The 15,784-nt window shown below is 34.5% G+C and overlaps 1 protein-coding gene across 1 annotated transcript in view; it reads right to left on the bottom strand.

Moving 5' to 3' along the window:
• Positions 1-7,788: 7,788 nt before the first annotated feature.
• Positions 7,789-15,784, bottom strand: part of FGF7 (fibroblast growth factor 7) — a 91,552-nt gene continuing 83,556 nt past the window's right edge. The window contains exons 3-4 of the mRNA XM_069098018.1: positions 10,884-10,987; positions 7,789-8,895 (exon numbers count right to left, since the gene is read on the bottom strand). Of these exons, the coding sequence (XP_068954119.1) occupies positions 8,701-8,895; positions 10,884-10,987 (299 nt within the window). The 3' untranslated portion in view covers positions 7,789-8,700. The remainder of the gene's footprint in view (positions 8,896-10,883; positions 10,988-15,784) is intronic.

The raw sequence follows: 15,784 nt of genomic DNA, 5'->3' as shown, positions 1-15,784 counted from the left end.
TCAGTTGGTCAACATAAACTGTGTCTTCAGGCCCTAAAGATGTAACTGGTGAACTACTATCAGGGATATTTGAAAGATCATGGAAAATGAGAGAGATAACACAGGATTGGAGAAGGGAAATGTTGTCCTAAATTTTTTTTTTTAAATAGGAAGAGAACAGAGTCCAATCTTATAGAACAAGGATCTTGATTTTAATTTCTTGGAAAACTCTGGAATGGGTCATTAAAGAGATAGTAAACCTCTAAAAAAGGAACTGATTACAAAAGGCCAGCATGACTACATAAAAAAATAGTCATAACAGAATAACCTCATTTCATTTTGTTAACAAGACTACTAAGGATAATGCTGTGGGTGGATAGCTTATCTCTATTTTAGCAAAGCTTTTGATAAAGTATCTCATAACATTTTCATGGAGAAGATAGACAAGCATGGATCAGACAATAAGACAATTAAATGGATTGAGAATGAGAGCTCAAGTCATGATGGGTCAATGCCAACAAGGCAGGAGGTCTCCAGTGTGATACCCCAGGGATCTATATTTGATTGTGTGCTATTTAATATTTATATCATTGACTTGGAGGAAGAAAAAAAATGTTGCAGATGACATAAAGCTGGGAGGTGTAGCCAACACAAGGGTGACAGAGTCAATATCCAAAGGGATCTTAACAGACCAGATCATTGGGCTGAATTTAATAAGGTGAAATTCAGTGGGGATAAATGTAAAGTAGTAACAATTCCCAATAGGGGAAAGTAGTCTGTGAATCTTGTCTTGCCTTCTTTGGTACAAAAGAAAAACCAGCCTCACAGGCATGATATGGGGGAAGCATGGTCAACAATTGTTCTGAAAAAGAGCTGGGAGTTTTAGTGGACTGCAAATTCAACGTGAGTAAACAGTAGGAGGGAAGAAGGGCGGAAGGAAAAAAAGGCAGGGTAAGAGTACTAGGACTTTTCCTTTGTCTGCTTAGCTCCTCCAGGTGCCTAGGATTAGGAGTTATTATGAAAACAACTTGATCCTATTTTCCTACTTCTTCTCTAGTCCCACTGTATCTTCCCTTGCCACTCCTACCTGTTACCAACTCATCTTAAAGAAAGTTCTTAGTGCATGTGAGAGGCATCCATAAGCCAATGGAATGTTTAAAACATTCAAATATACCCCTATTTGTTCTGCACTCCAAAAAGTACCACATCAATTTATTGTTGCCTAAAGAATCATTTGCCTGAAATAGAGCTTCTCTGGTTGATTTACTGGGGCCAGGGTTGTGTCTTGGCTGCTTTGACATTTTCAGTTAATCAGTTAATGCATCATCAGTCTTGACCTATAGAGCTCAGAGCACCCACATAATTTGACCCTTAAGTTACTGCATGGATTTGGCTTTCCTCCTTACTAGAGGTGTTTAATCAAAGACAGAATGACTGCATTGAAGACCTTGTAGATATTATTCAAGATTCAAGTAAGGACTGGACTAGATGACCTCTTAGGTCACTCCCAATACTAAGTTTCAGTGTATGTTCCAAAATGATGGTTGGTTTATGAAATAGTAGCAGTTAGTGACAGGGAAAAGTAGCCTGTAATTCTTCTCTTGCCTTCTCCCATTTTGCACCTACATCTCTTGATACCTACTTGAGTGTGTGTGTGTGTGTGTGTGTGTGTGTAACTATTGTAATGGCAAATTATAACAAGGCTAAAACACATAAGCAAAGCTGTAATGGGACATGGCAATGTGACTTTTGAGTAGAATGAATTCTATGAATAAATAGTAGAATGAACTTTTTGTAGGACAGCCTTCAAGATTCTTCATCTAGAATATGGTTCTTAACCCTCAAGGACCTATGGATAGATTTCATGGGGCATGTAAACTTTAATGAGAGAAAATTTTACATCTTTATTTTCCACTAATATTTAGCTTCCTTTGTAGTTTTGTGTGTTTATGATTTAAAAACCATCATTCTGATTAGGGGTCTATAGACTTCACCAGGCTGCCAAAGGGGTCCATGACACAAAAAGAGTGAAGAACTCACACTCTAGAATGCTGAAAACATAATTCGTCCTTGCCATCTGAGGTACTCACCATCAACTGAATGCAAATTTCCTCCAGAATTAAAAGACCTTTTTGTTTTTGTTTTTGCTTTTAATGAAATAAACAGACAGTGGATAGTTAAAATCTGCCTTCTAAACAAAAAGGCAAAATATCTCCCTTTTTAGGATTGGAATGTAAGCAGTTATAGAATTTCAGGATCTGGAATGCCTCAGGATTTACAAGCCAGCTCCCCTCAGCCAATGTATTATTAAATTATTTACAAAACTGCACTTTTAAATGTTCATTTCTTTTATTGTAGTCTATTACCACATTAAGACTTTTATCTTTAGAGTAAGGATAATATTTTGCAAAGTGTAGTTTCCTTAAGTCTTACCTAGTGGTTAGCACTATAAGCAAGAGACCTTTGGGTAAAACCAGACACACAAAAAATTTATTCCAGATCCTTTCATTACATTTTAAGCCATTAAATCAGATAGGTGTGTTTATCAGCAAACTCAGTTATCAGGCATTTAAGGAACATGTATATACAGATGTTATTAGAGAATACAATAGATATAGAAAATACAGTCACTAATCTCAAAAATCTTTAATCTAGCAAGACATATGAAATGAATTATTCTAAGAAAAATTAATTTTCACTCATTAAGGTTTGTCAATTGACATACTTCAGGCATATTTCAAAGAAGTGACAAAAAGGGCTAAGACACTAAATATTATGGTTTTTTTTTAAATCTTTGGCTTCTGTTCCCCAAATAACTTCTTTTCCCTTTCCGCAAGGTCTCCAACATTCCAATGAATCTATGATCCCATCAATATGAGAATTTTCTCTTGTTTTCCCAATCATGACATCATGTCTGCTTATCATGTATAACCATTGTTTGTCTTCCCATAAATTCACCATAGGTGGTCCACCTAGGGTGCTGAAGGCCTTCCTCATGTTCTTCCAGTGTTGGGGGGGGGTATATCACTGTACCACACAAACTGTTGCTGACTATCCCTCAAACTTGCTTCATGATCAGCCTATCTTTGTTTTCACTCATGCATCCTCTTTAATGATATACTTCACACCACTTCTTCTAAAAAATTACTTGTTCATAATATGTTGTAGTATACACTGTATATGTATCTCCATTACTGTTTGAGTAGTTCCCTACCTCAGTTTCAAGGGGTATTCATTACTCACAGACATACAACACAACCAAAATAGTATCAATACTAAAAAAAAAAGGCACTCTGATTCAGAAAGAAGCTTAGGGTTATTAAAGACTTTTTCAAATTCCCAAAGGCAATCTAGCCCTCCCTCTTCCTCCTGTTCAATTCTGGGCCCACTTTATTGTCTATTTGTAGTATCTGCACAAGGCATATATATTGATGGATGAATCCTATGGGTTGCCCCATCCAACTGTATTTGACTTTGCAGAGCAAAACACTGTCTTAAAAGGTGCTTCTCCATCAAGATAGTCTGCCAAGCATATGTCAAAATTACACAAAATTTCTTGAAAGGTAATAGCAAAGAAAATCTTGTTCTGTGACTCTCTGTTGGTATCAAGTAAGGCATAGAATAAGGAAATGTACTAGTCAAAGATTTTCAGAAGAAGATTCAATAAGGAGTGCCTGCCAAAGAGGGATTCCCACCATAGAAAATGAATTCTCAAGATTTTTATGTTTTGGATGCCATTGTGCTGATTGCATCAAGCTCTGGGATGTTTTAGAACCTCCTAAATGAGAACTGTCATCACCTGAAAGAGTTTTGCCTATATATCCACAAGGTCTACAACCAACATAATTTTCTGCTTTGCCATGGGAATGTGGAATAGGATGCAGAAGTGAATGCTCTGAATCAATATGGTAGGCTTATTCTGGGCTGTATTTGGATATAGAGTTCACATTAGTACAGATACATTCATCATTTCTAGCCCGAAGCTTACTTGAGAAATATGACCCAGTTCTGGATCATTGCTAGTCTGAAGGACTTAGGGAGAAACTGTGATGATCCCAAGACAAAAGTCTAATCTGGGATGACCAGTCTAGAAGTATGACTGAATAGAGATTATTTCAAACCTGTCCTAGAATGGGCCAAAATCCCAAAGTCATTGCCCATCTGATATCTTTGGCATCCTTTTGATTCAGGATGCCTATAATTAAGTCATACCACTCAGAACTACTCTTTAAAAAAGTATAATTCCTGAATTCACATAATTGAAACTGACTGCTTGATTTATGACAAGTTATTAATTTTTTTGTATCTGTTCCTATGTCATACTCCCCATACTAGACCATAAACTTAATTAGGTCAAGAGATATTTCTTATCTAAAAATCCTATTCCCCTAACTGTCGTAACATAGAGCTCTGTATATGTGTGTTTGACTGAATGTTTCAACAATTGACATTTTTTCATCTACTTTACTCTCCAGTGTAAATGTTTAGACTGATCTCTTGAATTACTTAGATTTCACGAACGAAGTTTAATAGTATTTATGGGATGAGTTCACATTGAATAATTGTTCTATCAAAGATTTATGAGGAAACATGTTGAAAATCACATAATCAATTGCAAATACATTTATTTGAACTTTATTCAAGGTATCTTCCTCTATGGAAAAAAATCATTGGTAGACAATTTATAACTTCCCTATTTAACACCTCTCTTGAGGTGAATATCTAGCAAATCATTAGACAATTTTTTGAAGCTATCATAGCTTATACAATTTTGTTGTATATGTGAAAGACACCTCATCTGTGGAATGTCATCTAGGTTACATTTTGCTCTATTTAGTCAAGTGATATATTTTAAAGTATCAAGTAATAAACAGAGAGACTTTTTATTTTCCTCACCCCTCCATCAGATTGATATGCACCTTTAAGATATGGACTCCTTTGGAAAAATTTATAAGAGCTTGCATTTCCACTGTATGTATTTTCATTGAAAATTCCTTTAATTCAGGCATAGATGATTTTTATGGAGATCAGAAAGTAGGGCAGTGGGTTGAAAATTTGCCCATTTCACTTTTTCAATTGTATTACAGTTAAAGATTTTTGTGATTCTTTGGGAGTTGCCTCCTCCTTCATATAAGTCAAGAAGTGATACCTGCTTTCAAATTTTCACTTTCAACAAATATACATATATTGTGTGTAAGTATGTATGTATATGTATGTATATGGGTATATGTATATGTATGTGTGCATATATTTATATTATTGTGTAAATATATTTTTTGTGTGTGTATGTATGCACATATCTGGTCAGGACTAGTCATTCTTTCCATCTTCATTCATCTTAAATACCATTTCTACTTCATGTAGTACATTAAATATAGAGGTATTAAAGTCATAAGATCAAGCTAAAAGGCACCTTCCAGGCAATAGCATCCAACTCCTTTAATTTACAAATGAGTGAACCAAGGCATTGACCTTAATTACTTGCCCAAGGTTACCCGACTATTAAGTGTCTGAGGTAAGATCTAAAATCAGATCTTTCTGGTTCCAAGTACAGGGCTCCATCCATTGCACTGCCTACATCATGACTCCATCATTTTTGTAGATGAGAACAGATCACTATGAAAGCTCTGACAGATTGTTGAATTCCATTGTTTTTTGCTGTCTTTTGCCTTCCATTGATTACTAATCAGAGCTAGTGCTTTTCAACTCTCTTCTTAAAGACAATATTCATAATATATAAACATAAGCTGAGAAACCTTTGACTTCTTTCATTCTTTGATACCTAATTATATTTTTCCAAAGTGTTTTTCTATCTTCCTCCTATGTTCACTTTTGCATGAAGTACATAAAAATGGAAGGATCATAACTATAGAGCTGAACAGGACCTCAGAGCCCACCTAGAATAACTCAATTTAAAATTGAGAAAACTGAGTCTCAGGTTGTGACTTGCCCAAGGAAATATAGGTGTTAAGTGACAGAGCTAGGATGTGACCCTAGTTCATCTGACCTTCAGATTTCATGCACTTCCCATTGTACCACACTACCTTCCAAATTGTCAATACATTGGATGACCTTGATAATTTTTTTCTCTACTTCTTCATCCTCTGCTATGGGTGTTGGTGTATAGGCCACAATTATGTTCATGTTAATCTGATTTCTTATGACTATTATAAATATTGTGTGACAATTGCATTTGCAAGGCAAGAGAACCTAGAATCCCATGAGGTATTTCTTATTTCCCTCAGATGAACAACAGAACCAATTCTATTCATTTGTTTATCACCTCTTTCAGGAAACCTTTTGAGCTGTTATGATATTATCAATTGAGTAATTACATATAGACCTGGTCATAGTTCAAAAGGCCTCATGATTTAAGCTAGGTCAAATGACACAAGAGATTTCAAGTCAAAGCATTATTCATTTCATTTCCCAGAAAACTAATCTAAGATGTACAAGCATGGTCTTATACATGAACCCCAGAAAATACAATGGACCTGATATGCCAAAACCATTTGTTAGACCTGCTTAATGTGTATATATAACATTTTGATATGACAGAATACAAAATATATCACCAATAATTTATTATCAGTTTCTAAATAAAATAGCCAGATATTTTCACTCATAACCAATTAAAGCTGAAATTACTCAACATTATAAAAATTATAGCCTATAATGATAATAATTTGAATGGAAGACTTAGCACTGCAATTTCCTTTTTTCCATTGGTTATACTTATCTTTGCTTATGTGCACCATGATGATAATTAGCCAATAATATAAGCTAGTATTTCAAACAGAAGAAAGTTATATGAGTCTTCCTTCTATTCTCATATGACATATGTAGACTGTTCCCCAATGACCTTGTATAAATGACGTCCCTGATTTTTTTTTTTATCTAATCCTAAATTTAATTCTGTTGGCTGGAATTTCAGGCCAAATAAGAATCATACAATGTTAGAGTTAGAAGGGGCATTGGAGATCATCTAGTCTGAAATCCCTTCATTTTAAAGATTTAAAAACTGAGCCTCACGTTAAATGAGTTACCTAAGGTTGTGTAGCTATATACTGGCTATGGAATTCTAGTCTCTTTGACTCTAAGCTTGATGTCATTTCAAGTACAAAAAGCTGGAACCCAGGAGGATAGTTCTCTGGGCAATCATTGTTTGAGTGGGGGTTTGTGGTGTCCCTAAAATCACATTATGTAGTTGGTCACATTCCACTTATGTGTTGGTCTTGCTCTTGGTGCTGCCTCCATAATGGATTGGAGAATTCTGTTTGAGGCATTAAAATTCCTACTTCATAGGAAAAGATGTTTGATTTCCATAGGCTACCTCTAAGTCTTTTGTGGAAATCAAAGACACATATTGAGCTGTTGTTTTTGTTTGGTTTTACTTTTTGGTTATATCTTTGTTTTTAAAATAGATTACACTTTTCATTCTCAAACTTTGAATCAATGATTACTTCTAAAAATGTAACTTCTTTTATCTGCTGTGATTTTGGCTGAACTATCCAACTTCACTGGCAAGAGTATGTGGCAAAATATTTTTCACATTTTTGTCTTGTTCCCTGTGAGACATCCATTGTAGGAATTGCTGCAGGCTGTCATTTTTGTCTGCCATCCAGTGTTTGCTGGCATGAGTGTTGTGTACTAGACTTAGTGTCTGGTCATAGGGGGGAAAAACATGCAGCTGAGCCAGACCATTTTGTTATTCCTTTAGAATTAAAAGCATATGAAACAGATGCAACTTAATAAGTTTTTTTTTATAAATAACATAAACTTAAATAACTTAAAACAATAACGTTCAAATACAACTTAAGATAAAGTTTAATGCTGGTAACAACAGAAAAAGCATGAGTAACGGTGGGAAGAACAATATTCAAAAAGCCATATGCCCTAACAGGAATTATACAAAAGATAGATTATGTTACATAAAAAACCTAATGATGTCTGAATTTTAATTTTTGAGTTTATAATATGCTACTTTGTAGAAAGTGAGATGAAGTACATTGGTATTATTATTGTTATGGTTTTATATACAAGATTGCAAAACAACCTCTCAGAAATACCCTTTTAAATTGAGCAGCATTACTGTTTGTATTCATATATGTGAGAATTTTTTTCTCTCTTGGTACAATCTTTATTTTTCAAACTAGGTTTTTGATTCAATACTGCAATCTTAATAGCATTGATTTTTCTCTGGGTAGAATATAGGGGGTTTCAAACTTCTTCACTGGAAAACATCTCAAACCTTGCTCAGCTTCCACAGGTAGCATTGACTTGATGATCTGACAAATCATTCCAGCAGCCTCTAAGTCCAACATATTTTACATAACATCCTCTGCTTTTTTAATTATTATAGCAGCCATTTTTTTAATAAGCAGATAGAGATTTTTAAATAATAATCATCAGACAATCAAGTCGCAACTTACTCTTCAGGGTAAATTAACTTAAGAAAGAAATGTTACTCTTACTAACATTATGATTGTACAACTTTGTTTAAAATTTTTTACAACTTTTAGTTACTAAATCTGATTTTGTGTATAATTTCAAATCTTGCTTTTAATGCAGTCTCTTAAAATAAACATAAACGTGCAAGTCCAGCTTGTTCAGTTTTTGTTTTTGTTTTTCAGTAGTTTTCCAGCCTTTCTTAGTTACTTTTTACAAGTCTACTTAAAGAAATCTTCCTGCTGGAACTGGTTCCTTATATCCTGTATAGGGTTAGGTGATTGCTATAGGAAGAAAGTGGGCTGTTTTCTGTTCTTTCTTCGTCTTTTTCCCCTTCACAGGGGACCCTTTCTGATTTATTGCAACAAACATTTCTCTTCCACTGTGTGTCCATTTTGCTGAAGCATATGTGTTGTAATGGTTTTCTTGAATGAATTCTCTGAAGTTACAATCTTCATTGCAGACTTTCTGTTAAAAAAATATAATGAGTGTTTTATATAATGAGAAGAAGTATAAGTAGGACACATCAGGTAGAATGAAAATGCATCAAGACTCTTCCTTAAAGATGAGGAGTTCTCATCTGATCTGCAAAATGATGGTGAATGCCAAGTAAATCAACTCATGAAAGAAGCCCTTTTTAAATCAGACAACCAAGTTGAAATTTTACTTTTACCTATGCAGCAGACTTTTGAATTCAATGTCTTTTTAAAGTAGTCAGCATTCAATGATCTTATCAGTTGGGAACATCTAGCAACAGTTCCATGAGAGGGCAACCTCTTCTGTACTGTGGTAATGTTTGTTGTAGGGCATAAGACCATTCCCTTTCTAGGGGAGATTGTTCACAGCTTGCTACCAAGGTTTTTCTGTAGGGAAAATTATTCTCTTATTCTATAGTGGAGGAGTGTTTAGTAGGAGAGTGAATTGTCATCCTCCTCAAACTACACAATTATATGACATTTTACATTCTCAAAGTTCGCTGTTGACATTATCTCATTTAACCATCAGATATTGGAGGCAATGAGATTCTAATTATTTCCATTTTATAAAAGAATAAAAATAGACCCTCAGAGACCTTGTGACTTAATGTTTCAGCAACAGCAGGTTGGAGAGTTGGGACTGTAAGGACTTCTGACTCTGAAGTTAATCCTGTTTTCATTGGACCACACGGCCTTTCTGTGGTTCTCGTGATAATGGAACTTTTGCATAGACCTATGAATTCATTTTTTTCAGCTTATGGCTAACAAATTATTGCTAAGAAATGAGCTTATAGATTTAGAGCTAGAAAGGACCCTGAAGATCAATTGGTTCAACCCTCCTCTCTTATTTTACAAATGAGGACCCCAAAGCCCAGAATGTTTAAGTGACTGCCCAAGGACACCAAGATAGAAGGTAACCAAGCTGAGATTCAAACTAAAGTTCTCAGACTCCAAAATCAGGGCTCTTTGTACAATTCTATTTTTAGAATTTCTTCATGAGTATTATTAATTTAATAATACGCAATTAGCAAGCACAAGTCAAATTTTACTATATGTAGCCAAAAGTAGGATTTTTTGTTTGTTTTTCTTTTTTTATCAGTAGCTAACATTATGTTTTAGGTTTTCTTCCTTTCTTTTTTTTGCAAATTCATTGTACTTTTTTTTTTGTCTTTTTGGAGGGGGTAAGGCAGAGCAATTGGAGTTAAGTGACTTGCCCACACACAGCTAGTAAGTTTTAAGTGTCTGAAGCTGGTACATTTTTATATTTTTAATTTGTAGAATAAAACAAGCATTTCTATGACATAGTACAATAAAAAAAAGATGGTTGCAATGAAACTGCAAATCTACTATGCACAACTTGATATTCCTTGCAAATATGCAACAAAATTATCATGTAAATTTCTTTTTTCCCTTTGTTTCTTCCCCCTTCTCCTCCACCCTCGAGATGGCTACCATTAGACACAAATAGGTGTGTGTATGTATGTTTGTATGTATATATGTATATGTACATATACTAATATATGTACATATATTAATATGTATAATTGTTAGGTTTTCAAAGATAACTTGGCAAATGGATGAAGGGCAGTCCTTTGAGTTGAGGGTACCTAGCCTCAAATCCTGCCTCTAACACATCCTAGCCATGAACTCAAAGGTAAATTATTTCCTTTATCTCAGTGCCCCCAAGCAGCTCTCTGAGATTATAGGATACAAATCAATTGCCTAAAGACAATGAGGTAAGAATTTCCATATGACAGGTAAACAGATAAAATAATAAGTCTGATCAAAAAGTGGTTTTACTAACATGCTCAATTTTTAAAATATTTATCAAAAGCAAAAAAATATACAAAATGGAGAGTGATAATGGTATCAGCAGGATTATCACAGGAGGCATAATCACAAAAAAATTTTAAAAAGCTGTTTTCTAATAAAGTAAAATTTGAAGTACTGAGTACACACTATTGCTGATATTGTTCATACCTTTGCATAGAGTTTTCCTTCTTTATCCATTGCTAGAAAGTATTCACTTTCTACCCCTTTGATTGCCACTACTCCAACTGCCACTGTTCTGATCTCCATAATATCTGCAATGAATCACAGAAAGATCTGTAAGCTCTTCATTTAGTTTTGCAGTCTAGCCATGAAAGGCTACTTGTTCTTAATCATTTCAGTTTCATTTAAAAGCTGTTAAAATGATTAGGACAGTTTTTATTAAAAACATACCCCCCCACCACACACACACACACAAAGAACCCAGTGTAACCCTTGTAATGACACATATGGAGTGCAGACTACTTCATGTTTTCTTCATTTAAAAAGATTACCTGTATACCCACAATTTAACTATTTTATTATGCTTGTTTCTAGAACATAATTCCTAAATTACTATTATTTTATTGATATATACATACATACATATGTAGATACATATATATGTATGTATAAATGTATATGTATAAAGTTAGCATCCCTTACTGTTGAAGAATTGTTAACTTTCAGTGTTTTGAAACAATAATTGGAAGCAGAATATATTTGGGGCATATGAAATTGAGTAAAGTTTCCAATTAAAGCATTTTTTGAGATGTTTCCTTTGTCACCTTTTTGAAGTAAAATATACTTAAGGAGGTACAAATGATGAAAAACAGACCAGAGTATCTTAAAAAGATAAGGAACTTTTAAAAACCAATAGGAAATTGGCAAGATAAGAAGCCAAAAATAAACACAAAATGAATTTTGAAGTATTTTCATATATATATATTTTATAGCAGTATTCAAGCTATCGAAATTGATTTTATTATTGAATTTTATTTATATGTTTCACAGTAGAAACATATGTTGTTTCATGTGTCTTCTACTTTTAACCTTTTATTTTCCCAATATAGCATAATTCTTAGTAAATATTGCATATTTAGTGGCTTGATATACACACACATATTAGATTAAACTACATGCTGCATTTTTTTCTGATTCAAAAGTGATGAGAACTTAGAAAAGGTTTAGAACCTTAAAAAGCAATAATTAGATCTGTGGGGAAAAAGTATATATGAAGGAAATTAAAATGAATTGATGCTAGTTAATCTCAAGTAACACCTGAGTACTCTCAAAAGGTATAGAACTGTACTATAATTTGGAAATATATATATACATATATGTATGTATTTAAAAGGTCCTAATTTCTAAACGCTCAGAATTTAAAATACAATAGAAAAAACAAGACAGAGAAACTCATCAATAAATATTTAAAGTAATTTCAAAAGCACATTGAGGAGAATATGGAAGGTTAGGTTAGGGCACAAGTAGAAAAATTCTAAGAGAATGTATGACTAAAAATAAAAGAGTTCAGAGAAAATTAAGTAATAACACACACATATGTATATGCATGTATATTTATACATATATATTAATAACTAATTCATCTTAATTTCTACTCAGGACAAAAGCAAAATTTGTTTTTTTTCTGTATACAGAGAGATTTAGACTATACACAAAGATAAAATAAAATTCTGAAAATGAATGGTCATTTATAAAGGCTTATGGTCACTACATTTCTGGAATTTCCTTAAAATAGAATATATTCATTTATTTAGTGATTTAGATATCTTATCTGGGGAAAGGATCCTCTAGCTACCTCCTTGATGTCCCTTCCAAGACGTTTCTACATTTCTGAAAAACTCTTGACTTTCCCTTTGAGCCCCAGGGAACTTCTATGTAAATTCTGTAAGGGCATGGGTTGTTTCACTTTTGTTTTTGTATCCTCCAATGCCTAGCACATGCTAGGTACTAAATAAGTGCTCTTTGAATTGAATGCTGGTGTGTCCGCAGCATCTTCTATACTCTCATTTGAAACTGGTATAATAGATCACTGTAATATTAACTAACTTCATATGCTAGGTCATCATTAATTCTTTTCTTTCTTTCAGCCCCATGTCAAACCAGTTTCAAGTTTAGCTGACTTCATCTCCACATCTTTCCCCTCTGTTCCCTCCTTTCTCCTCATCACATCTCATCTAGATTATTATAAATCTCCTAATAAGTTACTCCATTCAATCTCTCCCTTATCTAATCCATCCTCTATCAGAGCAAAATAATTTTCTCTGAACAAATACTTCACCATGAAATTTCACTGCTCAAAAACTATCATGGCTCCCTAGTGACATTAGAGGATAAAATGCAAAGTATTCAACTTTACTTTTTTGGTGTCAAAGGACACATCACCGTCTTCCAGGATGCCAAACTTCAAGGGAGAATATTGAACAGTATCTCTCCCCTTCCTCCCCTTTCCTTCTTTCCTCCCCTCTTCCCCTTTCCTCCCCTCCCTATTCTCCCCTTCTTCTTCCTCCTTCTTCTCTCTCCCTTTCTCTCCCACCTCCTCTCCTCCTCTCTCTTTCCCTCCCCTGATCTACTGGCTCCTTCCTACAGACACACCCATGTCTCTCTCACCTTTAAGTAGCCCTTGTTTGATCCTACCATCCCTCTCTACCTATCATGTTATCTCTCTTTCCCTTCTAGACTAAAGTCTTTGAAAAAATAATTTATGTTAGGTGTCAACTTCCTTTCCTCTCACTTGCTTTTAAACCCTCTGCATCTGGTTCTATCTTCCAAAGTTACCAGTACTCTCCTAACTACCACACCTAATGGCCTTAATCTTGAGCCTCCTTGACCTTGCTCTACAGAATGTGACAGTCTTGATCTTCTCCTCTTAGATATTATCTCTTCTCTAGGTTTTTGTGACACTGGTCTCCCCTGGGTCTCCTTCTACCTGTATTATTGTTTCTTCTCATCCATGTCATGCCCTCTGTCTGTGTGTCCTCAAAGACTATGCTGGACCTCCTCTTTTCATTCTATACTATCTTACTCTCTTATCAGTTCCCATGGCTGCAGTTATTCTCTCTCTCTCTCTCTCTCTCTCTCTCTCTCTGTATATATATATAAATTTCCAGGTCTTATATCAAGCCCAAATCTTTGTCCTGAGCTGCAGTTACGAATTTCCAATGGCCTCTGGAAAATCTTAATTTCAGCATGTCCAAACAGAACTAATTATCTTTCCCCTCAACATCTCCTTCCCTTTCAGAATTTCTCTATTATTTTCAAGAGCGCCACCATCCTCCTAGTCACCCAGGTCTGCAACCTTAGGATCATCCCCAACTTCTCCTTCTCACTCATCCCACATATGCAAAACATTGTGAAAGCTTGTTATCTCTATCTTTACAACATATTTTGTAGGCATTCCTTTCTCTGCATTCATGAAACCACAATTCTAGCCTGGGTCTTCATGATCTCTCTCCTGGATTATTTCAAGAACCTTCTAATTGGCCTTCAAGTATCAAATCTCTTCCCATTCCAATCTGTCTTCCCCTCTGACATCAAGGTAATTTTTCTGGAAAGTGGCATGACCACGTCACACATGTACACCCCCCAACTTAGCAAGCTCCAAAGGTTCTTTATTACCTTTAAAATAAAATATGTAACCCTCTTTTTGTCATTTAAAGCTCTTGACAACCTGGCTCCTTTCTGGTCTTCCTATGTATCTCTTCTTTCTGAGCAGTCTAGCACTTATATCCAATCTTTCTGTATTTAATTAGCAAGTTTAAAAAGTGCAGAGTTCGAAGAAGAAAGAGGATTCTATTATATATATATATATATATATATATATATATATATATGTATATACTCTTCTCCCCTATGTTCCCAAATATGGTTGTATGTTGAGTTATTTTATAAATGACTTAGGAAGTTGGGTGGTTGCTTCCTTGGAGGAAGTGAAAGCAAGGAGGAGGAACTTTGAAGGACAGGTGCCCCTTAGAACAACAACCAATGAATTGTAAAAAAAGTTCAAGTCTCCTCCTTCTCCTTGTACATTTCACAATTCACTATTAGTCATTTTTCAATAGAAAAAGTAACTACTAGAAGGATAGAGATAAGAAAAAACATTTGTTGGATCTGCCGATTCATTGTGGAGCAATCCATTATAACCAGATGAATAAGATACTATTTCTTTAGACCTTCCACTGGGATATGAAAATAACTTAATAAATATATGGGCCATTTCATTTTAATGGCATTTGCTCTATTAAGATTTTTACTTTTAAGATTGTAAAGCAATTCTACTTAGAAAATTAATATTTTGCATGATTGGAGACTAAAAGATTAAAACATTATTTTGCCCCTCTCCCATCTTCCTAGAAGATAAAATCTGGAGGAGGTTTAAAGGCAAGAGTGAAACAAAAAACAAAAACAAAGTTAATTTCACCAAACCTCTATCTCCCTTTATTTGTTATTTACTTTATTTTTAGTCCTCCATCTTGCTTCAGGGTATTAATTTATTTTGTTATAATCTTTAGATTTCAAAGTGAAACTTGATAGTGCTTTCAGCAAATCCCCCCTTTAAAATCTGATGTAGCCCAACGAGCTCACTCAAAAGTACAACTATAGAGCTGAGCTTCCAAGGCCCCTTCTCTTGGGAAATGTCACCACAATGAAATTTGACACTCCAAACTTCTGAGTTTCTTATTATAGCCAAGATGAAAAATGCAGTTTTCCCATAGGCTTGGTTAGTTTATGGATTTCTTTAAAATCCCAGTTCTGTAGTTAGATGTTTATACATCTGTTCATTCTACCTTTAAAATGTGGTGAGTATGATGAGGAAGGGGTGGCCTTACTTTATCTTGTACTCAAATCCAAACCAGGCATCAGATTTCAGTGCAAATGAAATGCAGATTTTATGATATATCTTCTTTTTAGTAGATTTGGAAGCTTATATCCCTACATAACATTCAGGGACTATGCCAGATACTGAATATAGTCATTAATGGAATGAAGTAATACAATGTACTATGTATTTATAATTATATCCAGTTCTCCCCCTTCTATCACCACACTGC

The sequence above is a fragment of the Petaurus breviceps genome, unplaced genomic scaffold, assembly GCF_028583685.1.
Source record: "Petaurus breviceps papuanus isolate PSGF00001 unplaced genomic scaffold, PetGlider_PUasm1.0 37, whole genome shotgun sequence".
NCBI lineage: Eukaryota > Metazoa > Chordata > Mammalia > Diprotodontia > Petauridae > Petaurus > Petaurus breviceps.
Note: the sequence above shows the minus strand (reverse complement) of the source record. Positions and strands in the feature narration are given on the sequence as shown.